Raw genomic sequence first — 20,011 nt, 5'->3', positions numbered from 1 at the left:
AGACTCCAGGTTGGACCTGGAGATACACTAGGATGCGATTTAAAACCAACAATGTCTGGGGGTAGGGGTGAAATCCAAGTAAGCTCCTTCCCCCCCCCCCCGGAACTATATTTTACTTAAAAACAACAAACAAATCACTAACTCAGCATGAACGAGAAATAGGCAAAATATCTGGGAGAAGGATAATAAAAGACATTAGTTGAAATTACTGACAAAAAACAGTCCTGCGCACTGTAAGCACTTTTACTCCGCATATACAGGATCTTATTGGAACCGGAATTGAGAGTCTCCATGGAACTTATTCTTTTAGCCCTAGAAAAGCGCCCCGCTTCTCTGCGCGTACTTCCGCTAGGCTAGTCTTCAAGTGAAGCCAGCCTTTTTTTTAAAATGGCGCATGCGCACCTAATGTAGCGTCGAGTGAGTTGTTCTTTGGCGGGAAGTGCGCTTTAAATTCTAGAATCTAGAGGCTAATAATGCGGGGGAGTTCGGGGCCCCTAAGCGGCTGGTAGCTGTATTGTCTTCCCACTATTTCTTCTCTTTCAGACTCCTGTGTTAGTATTCAACGCCTCCTCCAACTGTGTTTTTTTTTTTTTCCAACCAAGGACCCGCTTGTTCCATGTGGTGCTACAGGCCTTCTACGAACCACAGTAAGTGACTGTTCCTCAGTGCGTCCTGATTTGGGGAGGGGGAGAGGGGATCGAGTCGGCTCTGGAGCAGCTCGTGCAAGGCAGACCTTTGGTACCGGTAAAGCGGTCTGGTCTGCTTGCCTCCGACTACTCTCGAAATCGTGCCACCCACCCAAGATGCATGTTTATTCAGAAGGAATACCAAATTGACTGTAGGCTCATCTGTAAGTCCTGTTATAATCGATTCTGTTTACTTCAGAGTAAGCTTACATAAAACCGCAATGTCTGCTTTGAGTGCTGAGAACACGAGATATGCAAGCGTTCTTGTGCAAGGAGTCGGATTTAATTTTGCAAAAGATACTTGCAGGCCCTCCCGAAGTTGTTTGGCAAGCGCTGTATACTTTTGCTATTCTCTGCCTGACTCTTGCACTTCAATTTATTCTTGCATCAGCCGGGAGCCAGGATTTTTCATTTAGTGGGGCACATCGGCAGTATTTTTATATGGTAAAAAAGGTAAAGATAGTCCCCTGCGCAAGCACCAGTCGTTTTTTATATGGTGGGGCCCCCCATTTTTGTGGGTTGCCAATATTTTGTGGGGTCAACAGTTATGCTTATACCAAACACAGTTATGCTCATTCTTAACAATCTGGCACCTCAAAGCTTACACTGGGATTCCTCCCCACCACGCTGACATTGTTACTTTTAGAAGTACATTCCAGACTATGGCAACTCCCAAGTAGGTACTTGGATTCCAACCCCTTATTCCAGTTTGGTGCACTGGTTAAGTGTGTAGACTGATCTGGGAGAACCGGGTTTGATTCCCCACTGCTCCACTTACAGCTGCTGGAATGGCCTTGAGTTAGCCATAGCTATCTCAGGAGTTGTCCTTGAAAGGGCAGCTGCTGTGAAAGCCCTCTCAGCCCCACCACCTTACAGGGTGTCTGTTGTGGGGGGAAGAAGATATAGAAGATTGTCAGCTGCTCTGAGTCTCTGATTCAGAGAGAAGGGCGGAGTATAAATCTGCAGTCTTCTTCTCTCCCCCCCTTTTGACATTGAATGGGTTTTATTAAAATAAAATTTTAAAAATCTTGTTAACTGTCAGCTTGCTCTCAGAGATGTTCACAGTGATATCTGTAGACCCTGTTGGCCTCTGTCCTGTTAATTCCATACGATAATTCTGCTCAGATATGATTCACAATAATTCTGCGTCTCATACTGGGAAGGCTAATTTAACAAGAAAGAAAATAGTGCTAATGTCAATTTAAAAACCAATAGTGGGCTATGTGAAGAAATGGAAGTTATCATTAGCTTGTGCTTCATATTTCTTGTACTTAATTTGCAAAATAGTTTCCTCTTGAGCAAAACCAGTGTTGATTATTTTTAAGCAAGTAATAAGGTCAGCCTAAGAACTAGAAACTGAAAGAGAATGTAATGTACAAAGCTCAGACTTTAGAAGGAAAACTTAGGGCTGCCTGTGCTGATCTGTCAAAATCTATGACAGAGTGCCAGATCAAACTTATATAAGCAGGAGAAACCTACCTAGTGAATAGAAAGCAGGAAAAGTTAGAGCATCAGAGGAAGAAGAGAAGAGAAATTGGCTCTTCGGCAAGCTAGAGAGGCAAAATTGAAAAGGGGCTACGAAACTGTTTTGGCTTGCCTTCTTCCCATAGTTGTAGGATACCACCTGGCCTGGATCATTACTGAGTAGAACCCACTTCTGCACATGGCTGCCCCACTGAAATTATAACAAGTGACAGTATGTTGCTCCCATTATAGACAGTGCTTTCTGATTTGTGGAGAACTTTCAAGGATCCCAGGAAAGAGATAAGACTACTATTCCTACAGCTGAATTATATCACATGAAGGACTAGTTTGACTGGGGCCTTACTGCACAAGATATGCAGTGAACTAACAGCTAATTCTTTCCTTGCTAAGAAAGTAGGACAGTTTCCCCAGTATTCAAACAGTTCTCAGAAATCTACAATAGAATTTAAATTTGTCCTGTTTTATTAGCTATCTTAGTGAAGAATATGTAGTTCTGTAACAACCCAGTCCTTGATATGTTTACTCAAGTCTTAATTTTATGGGTTTTATGGATATTAGCATTGAATTCAGTGGGATTACTTCCAAGACAGTGCTTGCAACTGAGCTGTAATAATGTCACAATGTATTATTATCACAAGCTCAGTTCCTTTAACTGGGAATAATTAGTATATGCCTGCTGATTACAGAGGGTTGTCAAAGTGCTATATTGTCTTGGTTCAGTTTATATCCTTGATGGCAGACCATCCCATTCTGAACATCAAGTATCCCAGTCTAAACCTCCTTTTTGATGATATTCACATATTTCTCTTGTTTTTACAGGAGTCTGAAAGAGTTGGATTGATGAATGGGACTCTGATTGCAGGCACACCCATTGCGGTGGATTTCTGGAATATAAGAAAAGCTAGCCATGCTCGCTTATTCTTTCTTTCTCACATGCACAGTGACCATACAGTCGGGCTTTCTAGCACCTGGAACCAGCCCATCTATTGTTCTCCTATTACTGGTCAAATCTTGCATTTGAAATTGAAGGTAGGTATAGTTCTGTCAAGTTTTCTACCACATATCTTATGGCAGTGCTTCTCAAACTGGAGAGTCCCAACTTTCACAGAGTCTGTGAATCTTTTGGAAGAACAAAAGGGTTGTGCCTAGAGATGTGAAGGCCTGGGAAAAAACTGGAAAATTTTGGGGAAAAAACATTTTTTTCCTGAAGCGTTTTTTGTTTTTTCGAAAAATTGAAAAAAAGAAAAGAAATTGATTTTGGAACGTTTTATTTTAACATGATGAATAAAATATCTTAAGACAAGGTGTTCAAATATTTTCCAGATCATTTCTAAAAAATATGTATGGTATCAGATTATTCTAATTTTTTTTGCACTGACAAGCAAGTCCTAGGTCATGCCCATTCATTGAAACTTAGAAGAAGATGAAGAAGAAGATATTGGATTTATATCCCGCCTTCCACTCCAAAGAGTCTCAGAGCGGCTCACAATCTCCTTTACCTTCCTACCCCACAACAGACACCCTGTGAGGTGGGTGGGGCTGGAGAGGGCTCTCACAGCAGCTGCCCTTTCAAGGACAACCTCTGCCAGAACTATGGCTGACCCAAGGCCATTCCAGCAGGTGCAAGTGGAGGAGTGGGGAATCAAACCCGGTTCTCCCAGAGAAGAGTCTGCACACTTAACCACTACACCAAACTGGCTCTCCATATATCTTATGGCAGTGCTTCTCAAACTTAGTCTTACACTCCAGTCTATACACTTCCCCCCTCTTTAATTCTTTTTATGAGAATGAGTTTTTTATTTTTATTTAATACTGTGGAGAGGAAAAATGAATAATGGTTACTTCTGGATTTTTAAAAATTGTTTCGTGGAGGTTTTTTGTCTGTTCTACATAAACTAGTAAACAGTTCAGGAGATTGTTGTTCCATTTGTTACAATTACAAATAAATATTATTTTAAAAGTAAATTCTGTTTGTAGTAATTTTAATATGCTAGTTGTGACAATTTCATGCCAAGTAAAATTGTCCATAGTCATATTTTATGTTCCTAAAGTAACAAATGACTTCCAGTCTGGAAAAGAAAAAAATAAATGCTAATGTAGCATTTTATTTTTCAATTTTTCTGAAAATTTTCATTTTTTCCCAAAAAATCCTGCGTTATTTTTTCCAAGCTTCAAAATTTTTGGAAATTTTACATCTCTAGTTGTGCCCCTCACACACCTATCTAGCTTACATGAAAATGGAGTCCTCTCAGTTTTCTCAGATCCACCACTACCACTGTGTAGGCACCTAGTTTCCTGATCATTAGCCAAAAAACCTGCCAGGATCTAATTACTTAGACCTAATTGCCTGAGTTGAGTAGTGAAGTAGAGAGCTAATACAGTTGACTTCAGAAATAAAATAGGGGGGGGGGGGGGGGGTTGCATTTTTCAGTGCAAAAAATTTCACAAGAGAAACTACTTCTGTTGATAGACTGGATTTTCAACTGGATACTGGAAATGTTTTGTGTGACACTGGTATAGGTTTTTCTGTTTCCGTGAGCAGCTGTGAAAGCTTTTCCAGGCTCTTTCCCATCTCTGTTTACCAAGCCTCTGGAAGGATTTTTTTTTTTGCCTTTCCAAGTACAAAATCCCATCTAATCAAGATGGTGGGACATTGATTTTAAATTGTAGCCTTACAAAATTTGGTACCCTTGTAAAACCATTTGCTTTTAAAATACCACTGATATAGTTCTTACTGTATTGTTTAGAGCAGGGGTGTCAAACATGCAGCCTGGGGGCCAAATCCGGCCCCCAGAGGGCTCCTATCAGGCCCCCAAGCAACTGGCTGTCATCTGCTTCCTTCTCCCTCTCTCTTGCTTCTTTCTACATAACAGCTTGCTTTGCCAGGCTTGCTCAATTGCACAGGAGATAGAGCAAAACCTCTATTCTCTCCACTGGCTGAGGATCCTCCCTTGGAGAGTAAGAGGGGAGGCAGAGCTTGTTTTTCCAGGCTCTCTCAAGCGCACATCAAAGCTACTTACCCAAGCCTCTCTTCCTTCTTTTGGCTGAGTCTCCCCCCCCCCCCCCCCGCTCAGTTCCCTGGGGAAGGAAGGAAAGAGCCAGAGCTTCCTTTGCCCAATTCCCTGGATCCCATGGGAGAAATACAAAGAAAAGTACCTTTAAGACCAACGAGTGCTAATGTTTTAAGGATGTTTTAAGTTTTTAAAAATAAATATTTAATTGTGTTTGTCTGTATCCTTTATGAAGTTTATATCTCTGCTACCTAATCTTAAATAGGTACAGACATGGCCCAGCCCAACAAGGTCTCATTTATGTCAGAACCGGCCCTAATAAATGAGTTTGACACCCCTGGTTTAGAGTGCACTAGAGGATGGAGGCCTCCATGGGGCACATACAGCTTGCTACACCTTTAAAAGGGGCTTTGTGACATATGCGGATACCAATGAGGATATGGCTTGTTGGTCCTTTAAAAAAACCATGTCAAAATGGGGTTTTTTGGTTCCTGAAGTTTGAGAACTGTCTTAAAGGAAGCCTACAGTTGACTGCAACATGCATTTATTTTGATTCCAGGTTGCTGAGTGCTGGATCCACCCCCTTGAAGTGGGAGAGAGCCATGTCATGCCTATGGATGACATCGGCCAAGAAACTATGACTGTGACCTTGATAGATGCTAACCATTGTCCTGGCTCTGTCATGTTCCTCTTTGAAGGCTACTTCGGTGTCATCCTCTACACAGGTATGAATTATTTGTTTATGAGAGAAGGCATCTCATATTTTGAACTCTTCTTAATATTTTCCTCCATCTCCCAACTTCTTCTTAATTTTTCTCCCAACACTAAGATCTTAGCGACAAGTACATTTTAGTTGAGAAGTTGTAGGTCTTTAAAAAGTGTAGCTTATGATGTGATGTAGCTGTTAGAGAGTGTCATACTAGTATCTGAGAGAGCCAGGTCTGAATCCCCACTCTGCCACGGAAACTTGCTTGGTGACCTTGGGCCAGTCACATACCCTCATCTAACCTACCTCACAAAGCCGCTGTGAGGATAAAATGATGATACTATGTAAGCTGCTTTTGGTCCTATTTGGAGAGAAAGGTGAGATATAAATTAAGTAAATAAATAGCATCCCATTTCTGCAGTATGTGACAGTTCTTGCTCTTGTGGGCTATTGGGTGCTATTATAGTACATTGGCTGAGGTTTTGTATTGGGTGTGAGAGCACAAATTTAAATCACCCTTCATCTCCAACACTCAATTGTTGGTCATGGGTAAGTAGTAGTCTTTTAGGCATATTAACTCCCTAAAGGTATTGCAAAGATAAATGGAGACATTAAAACTGAAATAACAATGGGTCTACTTTCGCCACCTTTTAAGTGGCAGTTTCTCTTGGCAGAGGGGTAGATGTCTTAGTCTGAAAACTTGTGATATTTTTCTGAGCAGGTGATTTTCGTTACAACCCTGACATGCAGCAGGAGCCAGCTCTGAAGAACTCAAAACTGATCAACGTTCTCTACCTGGACACTACCAACTGCCGTCCTGAGCTTATCCTACCATCCCGGCAGAAGGCCACTGAGCAAATCAAAGAGCTGATCAGGGCCCACCCCTGTCACCTAGTTAAAATTGGTGAGCAGTCCTAAAAGATTGGGGTGAAATTTCCAAATGGTGGCTGAGGCAAACTGCTGACCTTAAAAAAAAAGTGGGTAGCAGATCAGCTTACTGCGGCAATCGAAATTAACAGAGCACAAAAGTGAAACTGATTTAATGTTTGAGGACAAAAAGTATGTCTTTTTTCAATTTATAATCTTGCTTTTGCAGTGTCATTTGTGAAAGATAATTTCATCCAATTTATAACTCTGCAGAATACGGGAAAATCTGCAGAATCCAGATAGGTGTTCAGAATGACAAGTTTACCAGTATTTTAAAGTGTGACTCACTCTCAAATAAGGTGTGATGTTCCAGTTTCTTAAAGCCTTGGTTTCAAAAGTAATTAAGTTTAGCAGCTAAACTGTTTCTTTATCCCAAAGCCCTGAGATTGACATATTACTATATTTCTCTGAAATGGTCTGTTCAGGTTAAATGAACAGTATCATTCCATATAGCCTCTGAATATTAAAATTATCATATTTTCTAGGTACCTACACTTTGGGAAAGGAGTCCCTATTGGTACAGCTAGCTCAAGAATTTGACACTTGGATTGTGGTGAGTCCTAGGAAGCTAGAGTTGATGAAGCTACTGGGGCTGGAGAATGTGTTCAGAACTGAGGAAGAGGCTGGTTGGATTCACGTTGTGGATTTTTCAGAAATCTGCCAAGCAAATATGATCAGCTGGAACCAGAGGCATCCAACTATAGCTATCCTCCCCACCAGTCGGCCAGTGAAGATCAATCATCCTGATGCCCACATTATTCCTTACTCAGACCACTCGTCTTTCCAAGAGTTGCTGCAGTTTGTGGCTTGGCTGAAGCCCAGTTCCATAATCCCAGTAGTGAAGATGGCAGAATGTCAGATGTATTTCAAGCAGTACTTGAGATCTGAAAATGAGACACTTGAGCAGTCCAAAGTCCCTAAATTAGTGAAAAGATTCATGCAGCTTCAAAGCAAGAAGCAGGGGAGGCCTTCAAAGATGCTCAAACTAGCTTCCTGTTGCCATGTTCCAAGGGGTGTTTTGTTTGAAGATAGCCAGGATGCAGAGGTTTCCCAGCAAAGCTGTCCAAAGCCCTTGAAGAAATCTCTGCCTTATTGTCAAAGAAAGTATTCTGGATACTCGCTGGATAGAGGGAAGCGGAAAATAATGATGGTAAAGCCTCAAAACCTGGAGGACCAGAGTGGGCATTCTCCAGTACAGTCTGATGCAACATCTATCAAACATCAGTTAAAGGAAAATATTGCTGATCAGTTCCAAAAATATCAGACAAGTGTAACATCAAAGTGCCCACTGCCCTGTTTTGTCAGGACTCCTTGTTCCAGTTTGGGGGGTGATATTCATCTTTGTCAGGTAGGCTTGAAAGACTGTGTCTCCTCAGCAACATTGCCCCCTGTTCAAAATGACATCAATTACACATGTGGCTCCCAAAAGGACATGGCATTCCAGCCTGCCAATCCAGGAGGCCTTCAGAAGTATGACTTTTCTCCATTGAATAGCTCCAAGCGCTGGACCCTTCAAACCTTTGACCAGCAAGTGGAAACCTACTTAAAAAGAGGGAGGGTCCAAATGCAGGAAGTAGGGCAAACTTGCACTCAGGCTAAGAACTCAGAGTAGAAGCAAAACTACTAGCAAAGAGGTTTTGTGGTACAATAGTCTGTTTTCTTGATAACAAATTAGTCTGCCAGAGAGGCCTAGCTAAAGTTACACTACATGTTTATCGTTTATTGAGATGGAACCATATTCCCATCATTGACTTGGTTTATGAAACAACAATGAACTTTATTGCCTGTAATTTCAAGGCTGTGATTTAGTCACTGCCTATAGCTAAGTTACTGACTTAGTTTTTTCTGTCCACCTGCTTGTCCTTTAGCTGACATTCAGCTGCTCTCAGCATTCCCTTCCTTCTGGATCATCTTTAGATCTCATCATACTGTTCTTGTATGTTTTTCACCTTTTGGTTAATTACCAACTTATACTTTTAAGACCGAGGGGTTATTCCTGTATAGGCAGAGATTCCTACATTGTCTGTAGGTGGCCTGGTTTTGCTGATTTTGTCATCTGCACATGGACCCAACACTGTTAGATACTGTGATTGTTTTAACGATATATGATGTATTTTAAAGTGTTTGTTGTATTTTATTATTATTTTTCTAATTGGGAGTTATGTAGAGCAGGGGTGTCAAACATGCGGCCAGGGGCCATATCAGCCCCCTGGAGGGCTCCTATCAGGTCCGTGAGCAAATCTGCTTCCTTCTCTCTCTTGCTTTCTTCTGCATCACAGCTTGCTTTTCCAGGCTTGCCCAATCACATAGGAGCTACAGAGCAAAGCCTCTATCTTCTCCATTGGTTGAGGCTCCTCCCTTGGGGACAAAGGTGGGGAGAGAGCTTGCTTTGCAAGGCTCTTTCAATCGCACAGCAGAGCTACTAAGCCAAGCCTCTTCCTTCTATTAGCTGAGGCTCCTCCCCCCCCTTGTCCCCTGGCCCAGTTCCCTCAATCACACGGGAGAGATATAAAGCACATTTAAAGCCAACAAACTGAGTGAATGTTTTTTGTTGGCTCATTATGCCAGGGCTCTCCTGGGTGCAGCTGGGTTTTCCTCTCAGTTTTCAGTGTATTCATACCTTTGTGATTCAGCCTTTCTCAGTAGGAAAGCATTACGATGAGGAACAACAAGAAGTCTGGTGGATTCGGCTGAGTGTGTGTGTCCAGACCAAGTTCACCCAGCACATTTCTTTTGTAGACTGGGGATTTTTAACCTAGGTTTCCTTTGTAAGTAGGCTGATACTGACCACTATACCATGGCTGTCTCTCTATTCTTGCACTACATCATAGGAGTTGTAGTTATTTCTCTGGGGAATACTATAGTTTTGTAGACAGAAACATAGCCCTCAGTCTGTGTCATGGTGCCTTCACATTTTCTTGATCAGCACATGAAGCAACTTGCGTACAAAAGCTCGCTATGCCCAACCATTTCATGTTTTCCTCTGGGTTTTAGGCTTAAAGCACTGACCATGAGATTTCTGTAATGAATGTTAATAAATCAAAAGTAGGTTTGCAACTTACAGATACACACCTAAACAGCATACTCAAGATTGCTTTAGTACAGACATCATTTCCAGTTTTTGACACAATAATTCAGAGCAAGAGATGTCAGTTATCAGAGACTTTTAAAAGATTAGCATTCCTGCAATATTTTATATAAGCATGTTTTAAAAAATCTTTAATTATATTTGTGTCTGTGAGGAACCGGTCAGGGTCAGCTTGGGAAGCTGACCACTATAAATTTTTCATAACAAATCAGTTTGACACCCCTGAAGTCACACTCTGTGAGACAGAAAGGTAACCAACAGTACAATCATAAAACATATACTCAGAAGGAAATTCTGTTTATTTCAATGGGACTTACTCCCTAGTAAACATAATTAGGATTGCAAACAACATCACAAAATAAACAGTTCCATCCTGTATACAATTTGGGGAAGTTGGATATTACTTTGTTAACGGGACATGACTGCTTCTAGCAGACATAAAATCGATGTTGAACTTGCATACTGCATATTCAAAACTGCTCTATGGTCAGTTGGTGTTTTTCCAAACAATAATAAAAATTCTCAAGACCTTTCCTTCTAGAGCTATGCTTATTTTAGTTCCAGTTCAGGGTCAGTAGCACAATGTACATTGTGTTGGTTTTACCAACAAGAAGAGTAAATCTTGGAGGGAGAAGGAGAGAGGTCTCAAGGGCAGAAGAGGAGAGAATGTCCTTGTATCATTAAACTATTTTTTAAATTAGAAAATGGTAGGACATTACTATGGTTTTTTATTTTAATTTTTCAAGGGACTTTTTGAGCATTCCCATAGGGTACAAAAAGAAAGAAATCAGCTTCTAACGAAGTAAAAACTGAACAAGAACAATCAAGAGTGTGAGTTGTGCAGACCATGAGCTTGAGTTGTGTTGCTGGATACTAGTGATATTGTCATTCTCCAGTAAGTATCTTTGACATTTGAACAGTTGTGTTTTGAGTACTAATTGTAAGAGCAACAATGCACTGCCAGGGTGTAAAAGCTGCATTTCCTGCCCCCCCCCCCCCGCCGAACAGGTACTAGGAAACTGATATTCTTACAGTAGAACATAAGAGAAGCCATGTTGGATCAGGCCAATGGCCCATCCAGTCCAACACTGTCACACAGTGGCCAAAAAAACCCCAAGTGCCATCAGGAGGTTCACAACTGGGGCTAGAAGCCTTTCCACTTTGCCCCCCCAACAAGCACCAAGAATACAGAGCATCACTGCCCCAGATAGTTCCAATAATATGCTGTGGCTAATAGCCACTGATGGACCTCTGCTCCATATTTTTATCCAAACCCCTCTTGAAGCTGGCTATGCTTGTGGCCGCCACCACCTCCTGTGGCAGTGAATTCCACATGTTAATCACCCTTTGGGTGAAGAAGTACTTCCTTTTATCCGTTCTAACCCTACTGCTCAGCAATTTAATTGAATGATCACAAGTTCTTGTATTGTGAGTAAGGGAGAAAAGTACTTCTTTCTCTGCTTTCTCCATCCCGTACATAATCTTGTAAACCTCTATCATATCACCCCACAGTTGATGTTTCTCTAAGCTAAAAAGCCCCAAGCTTTTTAACCTTTCTTCATAGGGAAAGTGTTCCAAACATTTAATCATTCTAGTTGCCCATTTCTGCACTTTTTCCAATGCTATAATATCCTTTTTGAGGTGTGGCGACCAGAACTGCACACAGTACTCCAAATGAGACCGCACCATCGATTTATACAGGGGCATTATGATACTGGCTGATTTGTTTTCAGTTCCCTTCCTAATAATTACCAGCATGGCGTTGGCCTTTTTTATTGCACTTGCACAATGTCTTGACATTTTCAGTGAGTTATCTACCACGACCCCAAGATCTCGCTCTTGGTCAATCTCTGCCAGTTCACAGTATCCTGACAGAAAGTGTCTGATACCACACAATAAGTAACAATTGTGTGTGTGTTGTGTTTTTAAAATGATTTAGGTCTTTAGCAATATGAGGTTGCTTCATTTTGATGGTAGGCGTGATTCTTAATCTTGCTGTAAATGAGCTAATACAGTTTTTATTCAGTTCTTACAAATAACGTGCTTTCAGCATCCAGTGGAAGCTGCTGTTTCTCATACCTCTGATAGTAGTGCTGTTAATGGGAAACTGAAATCAGGGCAAAGCATATGGGTGTATTTGTGTGTGGTTTAATGTCACACTGTACTGAATTTTGGAAACATTGTCAATATTGCTCTTCAGCTGAGGCTTAGTTTTTGTTGTCCGCCTGCACTGAAGGAAGTCCATTCAGGTCCTCCAGGCTTTGAGGTTTTGCCATTATTATTTTCTGCTTCTCCTTGCACAATGAATACTCTGTGCACCTTCCCTTAGAGCAAGATAGAGATTACTTCATGGTCTTCTCTGCATTTTGGCCTTCTTTAAACAAAACTGCTCCTACAGAAACTGTTTCAAGGAACTTGTGCTTTAAGGCTGTGACCCTTTCAGTGATCATAAGTCTCGTTGAACTCCAAATAAACATACATAGGAACCATTTGCAGGGCTAAAAAAGATTACAAAAATGGTACATTTTTTCCAGGCATAGGCTGTCTTTTATGTCCTTGGCGCAGCGTGGAAAATCAGGCAGTAAAAAGTCCATGGTTTGGTTCCTTTACTTTCTTTCTGCATGCATCTTTCTTTAGCCACTGCAGAGGTGGGCCTGTGCTGTGGACAATTTTCTCACACTTGATACTTTTCAGCTCCTCAAAAAACACTGCTCTTGCATGAGTGGAAGTGGCTAGCACCAGAGGAAAGCATGCTGCAGCAGACCATCTTTACAAGGACAAAGACGAGCACAAGCAGGGAGAAGGCATAGACCCCAAGCTGTTGTCTTTTTGTTTGGTCTCATGAGCAAGGGGTTGGATATGGGGGGATGCTGCTGAACAACGGTAAATTAATCATAAACTTTGGCCTGAATCATGCTGTGATAACTTAAGACAGTTTTATGCTCCAGAACTGAACTTTGCTGTAGCAGTGCTCAATCATAATGTTGTTCTTAGGGGACGTAGCCAGATGGCGTGCAACCAAGACTGTTCATTAGCAAATGGAAAGGCTTCCCAAGAAAGAGTCATGATAGGGAGGTTTGTTGAAGGGGTTATCTTTTTCTTGCCAAGACTACTTGAGGCTTGCTAGCTACCATAGTCAAGACAAGATAATTTCCCTGTTAGTCACAGAAGCTGTACAATAGTCCCCACCCCATATCCCAGAAGAGTAAGATGCTACCATCCTCATTTGCAAAATCATATATGTGCTTTGTAAGGAAAATAAGGTCAACAAATGTTGCTGGAAGATAGCAGTGCTTGTGACTGCTTGTTTCCTAGCACATGTGGTTCTTTCCCACTACACCACACCCGAGTGCATGCTATCTGTTATGTAAAGGTGCTAAAGTAATCACTGCTTTTTGAATGATGGCAGCTCTGAAATGAAAGCCAGTCTGGGTGGGCCCATCTGATTATACCATGTGGCATTTATAAAAGCCTTTTCTGTGGGCTGTGTGTGTGTTATGTAGGACCTTTCCACCCAATATTGCTGTGGTTTCTTATCAAGGGGGGGAAGAGTTGTTTCCCCACCCACCCCCCACAGCTCAGTGTCAGCTTACCTCAGCAAGGGTAGGTGTTGCAAAAGCTCACCTGTCTTTTTAGCTGATTTCACAGTGAAGTGAATGAGGAAACTTCCTGTGCTGAATGCAAAACCACATACAAGGATGGAGAGGAATGGAATACTGCACAGAGTAGGTGGTACTGTAAATGCACACTGAAAGGTTGTTGTGAATATGCCACATGGAAAAGAAGACATCTTCTTGGACAACAGTGTTTTGTTTTTAGAGTGAGAGAGCAAATTTTAGGAGCCAAATTAATACCCATTTGTTTGGTTTTTTTACCTTGAAGAATCTAATAATTATCTGTACAATAACATGTTTAAAAGGCACCAGATATTATGAAAACGCATAGGAGTTTAATTGAAAATAAAGCAATAGAGAGGAAGACAGGGGAATTATAAAGAAACAAGTGAATTCTTTAATTCAGTTTGCACTGCAGGAAGATGCTGGAGAGAGATTGCCATCTGAACCTTTGTTTACTTTGCATCTAAAGAATTGTATCAGATTGGAAACTTATGGTGCCTTAACAGAATTTACAACAACACAAGAGCTTGTGGGCTGGACCCCCACTTCTTCAAGTGTAATGTGGGGTCCTTTTATGATCTAAAATGACCTAACATGCCACAAGACTGATGTTTGCTACTTTCCTGGAATATGTACCAAGCAGAGGTAAATCAACACTGGAACAGTGACAAATGAAAAAGTAACAAGTCACCAGACCTAATACCCGGAAGTTTCTCCAACAAGACAAACAGGCGCTTCCTGGGGCTGCTTTAGTGTGAGAAAAATAGCATTTTCATGTGCATATATATAGTCAGATATAGGTGGGACAACCAACCCCCTACATGTAGTGGTTGAGGAAATTCTGTTGTACTGTATCTGAGGAAGTGTGCTTGCACATGAAAACTTATACCTTGAATTAAACTCTGTTGGTCTTAAGTGTGCCACTAGACTCAAACTTTGTTCTGTAAGGTAAGTTAGGCTGAGAGAAAGTGACTGGCACGGTTGCATAGAAAGCTTCCATAGTCTCCTGGATCGTCGTCTGACACTCTAACCACTACACCACACTAACTTGTAACTAGATGACCTTTAGCAACATTTCTACAAGGCCTGCCAGAAAACGGAATACAAGAAGAGGAGTGGAAGTTAATTCTAAGATACAGTCACGTGATTAGAAGGAACAGACAATCACCTACCAACAGTTTCACTTGGTGGTTCTGACATAATTCTTTTTAATGGGATACGTTTTATTGCTTTTTATTTTTGTTTTGGCTGCTCATAACTAGTTTTCTGTTTATTACAGTTTTCTCATGTTGATGGCATTCTGTGATTTATAGGTTTAATGATTCTATAATCAATTGTATTTGGTTTTTAATGTGCATATTGCCTTGGGTGCCATTAGGAGTTTTGCTACACCAAGCATTTCAGATCTGAAAGGTGACCAATACAAGCCATGCCTATCACCTCCTAGCTTAGTGCAAAGAATTGAGTATTAGTACTATTTATGAGCATAGGATAATTGCCTCATGACGACAACAGCTGCTATCCAGTAGGGGTGTGCAAAAAAAATATTCAGAATTAATCAGATTTGGAAATATACGGGGCCAAAATATTCCGAATACCGTACTTGGAATAGACGTATATACGGGAGATAGATGTTTATTTCCGAATATACGGCCCCATTATACCCTATGGGCCATTGAAATCAATGGCAAAATAGTGTATATTGGAAGCTGCCTGGAGGGGAGGGGGTTTAAGGCAGAGCCCCCAAATTTGCAGGAGACTCTCCCCTACAAATCCCCCAAGTCCCAAAAAGATTGGGCCAGGGGGTCCCATTCCAGGGGCACCATTATACCCTATGGGCCATTGAAATCAATGGCAACATAGGGCATAATCAGAGGCTACTGAGGGGCAGGAGGTTTGACGGAGATCCCCCAAAACTCCAGGGAACCCGCAGGGGACTCTCCCCTACAAAACCCCCAAGTCCCAAAAAGATTGGGCCAGGGGGTCCCTGTCTTTGGGCTCCCCAAAAGGCCCATTGCCACCAATGCTGGGGAAAGCCCAATTAGCCACTTCCTCCACTATAATTGCTGTGGGAAAAGTGGCTCTGGCCAGAGGGGGGTTTGAGGAAGAGGCCCCAAAACTGCAGGGCAGCTTCAGAGGACTCCCCCACATGCAACCCCTTTGGCCCAAAAAGACTGCACCCATCTGTGGGCACCCCAAAAGGAACATTATTCCCAATGGTGAAAATAAACCAATTAGAGCCACTTCCCCCACTGTAATTATTGTGGGAAAAGTGGCTCTTGGGAGCAGGGGGTTTTGAGGAGAGCCCCCCAAACTGCTGTGCAGCTTCAGGGCACTGTCCCACACAAAACTCGCAAGGCCAAGGGGCACCCAAAGCCTGGGGCACCCAAAGCAAACCTAACTTCACACCAGAGAATCTTTATAGGACCCAAATGCACTACATCCATCTATCTACTCTATGAACCCTGCTGCCCTGGAACCAATATAAACCCAGTTGCCAAAGTCACTGCCACACAAAACACAATCTGCTCAAGGTCTGACCTGGCTGCAGCAAACCCAGATGCCAGCTCTCCGGCCCTGCCCCAAACAACGCGGGGAGAGCTGGCCAAGCACAGCAGGCATGCTGGTTTGGGGGTCTCTCACCCAGATGCTAGCTTCCCTGCCACAGAACGTGCAATCTACAGATGCCAGCTCTCCAGCCCTGCCCCAAGCAACATGACGAGAGCTGGCCAAGCACAACAAGCATACTGGTTCTGGGTCTTTCACCCAGTTGCCAGCTTCCCTGCCACAGAACACGTAATCTACAGATGCCAGCTCTCCAGCCCTGCCCCAAACAACACAACTCTCAAACGAGAAGTGGTGGACCACGCCTAGCTCCACATCATTCTGTATCTGACACAAAGCAAGAAGCATTTAGACTTTTACCTTGAATGATGGATGGTTGGCTGGTCCAGGTTCTTTTGCGTTACCCAGGGTGCACCACAAGGAGGCAAGCCAGAGTTGCACCCCAAATGAGGAAGATCACTGGGAGGGCCTCAGATTGTGTGAGAGGAAGGGAACCATTCCTTCTCTCTCAGCTCAGCAGCAACACACTAACTATCACTGTCCCATTAGAGGGACCTCAGCATTGGTATGGCTGCTGGCTGCCTGTCCTCATCACTGGCACCTCCCTCTTTCTTCCTCCTGCCCCTGAAAAAAAAACTGGGTTATCGTGGCTGGGCCTGTGGGTGCTGTCGGTTACAGTTGGGGGCTGCAATGGCCCTTTCAGTATTATTAGGCATGTGTGGATGGGGACTGGGGAAATTTGGATTGCTTTGCAGATTTTAAATCAGCATTCACCTTTGGTTTGGGGATGGATGAGGGGTGGGGGGGGGTGCACTGCCAATCAATTTGTGAGTGAGTTTTGGGGCTGTCTTTGGACTCTAGTATATGTTTAGTGGGACAGCGTTTTGCAGCCACCTTCCAAGCACAGACCAAGACAGGATGCAGGCACAAGTAGGTGCGCACTTCATTCACTCTCAAAGTCTATGTTCGGAGAGCCTCCTTAAAAAGGTTCCCTGGCCCTACACAGAGCAGTTTCAAAAAATACTACTGCTCTGTGATTGGCCAGAGAACAGTGTTTACTTGGATACCCAAGTAAACAAAAGAACAACAATGTTGCTGATGGCTGGGGAATTAGCCCAGCCATCAGCTACACAACAGCCCTGCAAAGCATGCATTTGCAATGCATTTTGCAAATGCATGCTTTGGATTGGCTGCTGGGGCTCCTCTCCCCCTCTCCTGAAAGGGGTCTTCTCCAATCCCATTTACCTCTAATTCTTCCTCCAGAGGAAATCTTCCCCCTGTGTCTTTTTATAAGTCACTGCTCTGGGCTTGTCCAGTCAAAAGCTACAGCCATACCTGCAAGTTATTTAGAAATAACAGAAGGTAGAATCCTCCATGGGTTGACAATTATTACTCTTAACTTTTCAAGCATATGGAGGAAGTATGATTTCAACTTTAATTCAGAAATAAAAAGCATTAGTTCTGTCCAAGACAGAATTTAGAGACAGATAATGGGAATCAGAAATGTTTTTAAAGTTTGATGGACATAGTACTAAAAACTTTGAAGGCACCACAAATTGACTAGTAGCACAATCTTCAAGTCTTTTATTTTAAAATGTCCCACTGATTTCTTCCACTTAAAGTGTGTTTTGGACTGTTGTTGCCTTTAGTTATACTTTCATCTATGAAAAAATGCATTCTTTTCTGGGAGGTTTAAGCAGAACCAAACCTCCACTGTGCCATTTTAAAAGTTCTCTCCCCTCCCCCCAAGGCAGACACCAGGCTGGGAAGGAGGAAGTCAGTCAATGGCTTTCCAGGCTCACCTCAGCTACCTCTTTAAAATGTTAATAGGTCTAGCAGCTAGAGACAGTGAGAGGGCCAACAGAGATTTGGAAGAACGAAAAGCTAGAGGGACACCAGGAAAGAAATGTTTAGAATTTAGAAAGAAAGGTTTAGAAATGTTTAGCTTCTCTGACCTGGCCTGACTGGATCAGTGGTGGGGGAAACAGATAAGATAAAAAATCCTTGAAACAGGAAGGAGGTCATAGAAACTCCATAAGTATCTGTAACATCCTAAGCAAAAGGGGCCTGTCCTATTTTAACATCTGATAGGACATTTATAGAGAAAGAGACAGAGGATTTGTGTTTTACCCGTTTCTTTTGGATTCACTTGCTCAGTCTGGTGCTGTGCTAAAAGTATGCTTATAAACATTTTCTTTTTAATAAAAACCAAATAACTTTTAATTCTGGTAGCAGTTCTCTGTACCACATAGACCTCCACCGCTGTGTGCACACTATTTTAAAAAGAGTGCCAGAAAGGCAGTTGGCAAGGAGCTATTCCTTCAAGGGTACACAAGGCAGTAAACGGCCCCTGTCAAGAGCAGCCTCAGAACTTGGAAGGGAAACTGGGAGTCCTGACCCTCTCAGTGGGCAATTCCATATAAAGGTCAGGTGGTGGCAGCAAGTTACACAAGAGTGGGAAAAAAGCCTCTCCAGGTGTTGAGAAAAACCTTGGAAGGCAGGGCAGGACTGGGGCCTGCAAGCCAGAGCCAGCTGGTTCTGCCACACCATTCAAGGCAATTTAGGCTTTCATCTGGCTCTTGAAACTGGTAAATTCAGAATTCGTTAGCAGGCAGGCCAGCCATGTTTTCTTGCTGAGGGGTATGTTTGGAAGTAACCACCCTTCATCTATAGCACCCCAGGAGTTAATATGCCAGGCATTGTGGACTAAATGTACACAAGATGGATGTCAGGACTGGCAGGCCTCACATGCATGTTTGAGCAGAGGGCCCTGGGAAGGCATAAAATCCTAGTCTGACCAAGCTGCTATTCCTCTCTTCACTCCAAGGTATGCATCAACTGGAATAATAGACTTGCCTCACCCCAGAGCTAACACTGTAATCCTATCAGCCTCCTGTCTCCTTCCTCCTACCCATATTTTCCCTCACAAAAGAATAACCTTACATAAACAGGTTTTCCATCTAGATTCTAGCACAAAAGGAGGGTCATCAAACAATATTTTACGCTTTGATTAGTTTAATTAGCAAGCCATTAACTCACTCACTGGAGGAAGCAATCAGAATTCCAACTCAAACTTTGTTTTTCATTAGGAAATCCTCCTAACCATATTCCAGGGGTGGCCAAACTAGCTTAATGTAAGAGCCACATTGAATAAATGTCAGATGCTTGAGAATCATAAAACATGAATGTCAGATGTTTGAGGGCCACAAGACAGGGAGGAATGAAGGAAGGAAAATGAATGGGGGAGGGGGGAAGAAAGCAACTTTAACCTTAAATGCATTGTCCAAGCTGCCAGCTAGCATGGTTTGGAGAAGTGATTTAAAGAGAGAAATGCCTTCTCCAAGGGCAGTGGGGGCTTCTAGAGCCACCCAATATGTGTGAAAGAGCCACATGTTGCTCCCAAGCCGCAGTTTGGCCACCCCAGCCATATTCTTTCTTTGTGCATTCCTGGGAACACTATTCAGTGTGGTCCCAATGCATTGTTTTACTCGTTTTTTTTTTTTTTTTAGGGGAATGGACCGGAATGGAGTTCTGGAACCTTATCAAGTTCATGAGGGGGCACTGACAGTCTTTGATCCAACAAAGTATATTAAAACATGGTTGTTTCAGGATCATGGTTGCTTCAGCATTAGGCACCAAAAGCAAAGAATTCTGTGTGTTTTTCCTTCATTTTCCTCTTGAGAGTTCTAGCACCCGTTTTTTCAGAAAAAAAGCCTTGGTTTTATTCCTAGTTAATCCTATCAGAACATGGTTTCAAGGGGCAATCACATCACCATGTCTTCAGGTTACATTTTGCCTATAACTGGACACACACAGTTCTATTGCGATGTGTCTGTCCTGTGTGCCTCATGACAATTCACCCCCAACTTTGTTTGGATCACTTTCCATCTTTTATATAGCCTCTGCTCCGTGTATTTCTGGACCTC

General features: G+C 42.5%; 1 protein-coding gene across 1 annotated transcript; it reads left to right on the top strand.

Moving 5' to 3' along the window:
* Nucleotides 1–369: 369 nt before the first annotated feature.
* Nucleotides 370–8,935, top strand: DCLRE1B (DNA cross-link repair 1B). Its single transcript, XM_060231203.1, has 5 exons — nucleotides 370–647; nucleotides 2,991–3,200; nucleotides 5,742–5,907; nucleotides 6,610–6,792; nucleotides 7,301–8,935. Exons 2-5 carry the CDS (start codon nucleotides 3,012–3,014, stop codon nucleotides 8,425–8,427), a joined length of 1,665 nt encoding a protein of 554 aa, XP_060087186.1. The 5' UTR covers nucleotides 370–647; nucleotides 2,991–3,011; the 3' UTR covers nucleotides 8,428–8,935.
* Nucleotides 8,936–20,011: the final 11,076 nt, after the last annotated feature.

The sequence above is a fragment of the Heteronotia binoei genome, chromosome 2 (assembly GCF_032191835.1).
Source record: "Heteronotia binoei isolate CCM8104 ecotype False Entrance Well chromosome 2, APGP_CSIRO_Hbin_v1, whole genome shotgun sequence".
Classification (NCBI taxonomy): Eukaryota; Metazoa; Chordata; class Lepidosauria; order Squamata; family Gekkonidae; genus Heteronotia; species Heteronotia binoei.
Note: the sequence above shows the minus strand (reverse complement) of the source record. Positions and strands in the feature narration are given on the sequence as shown.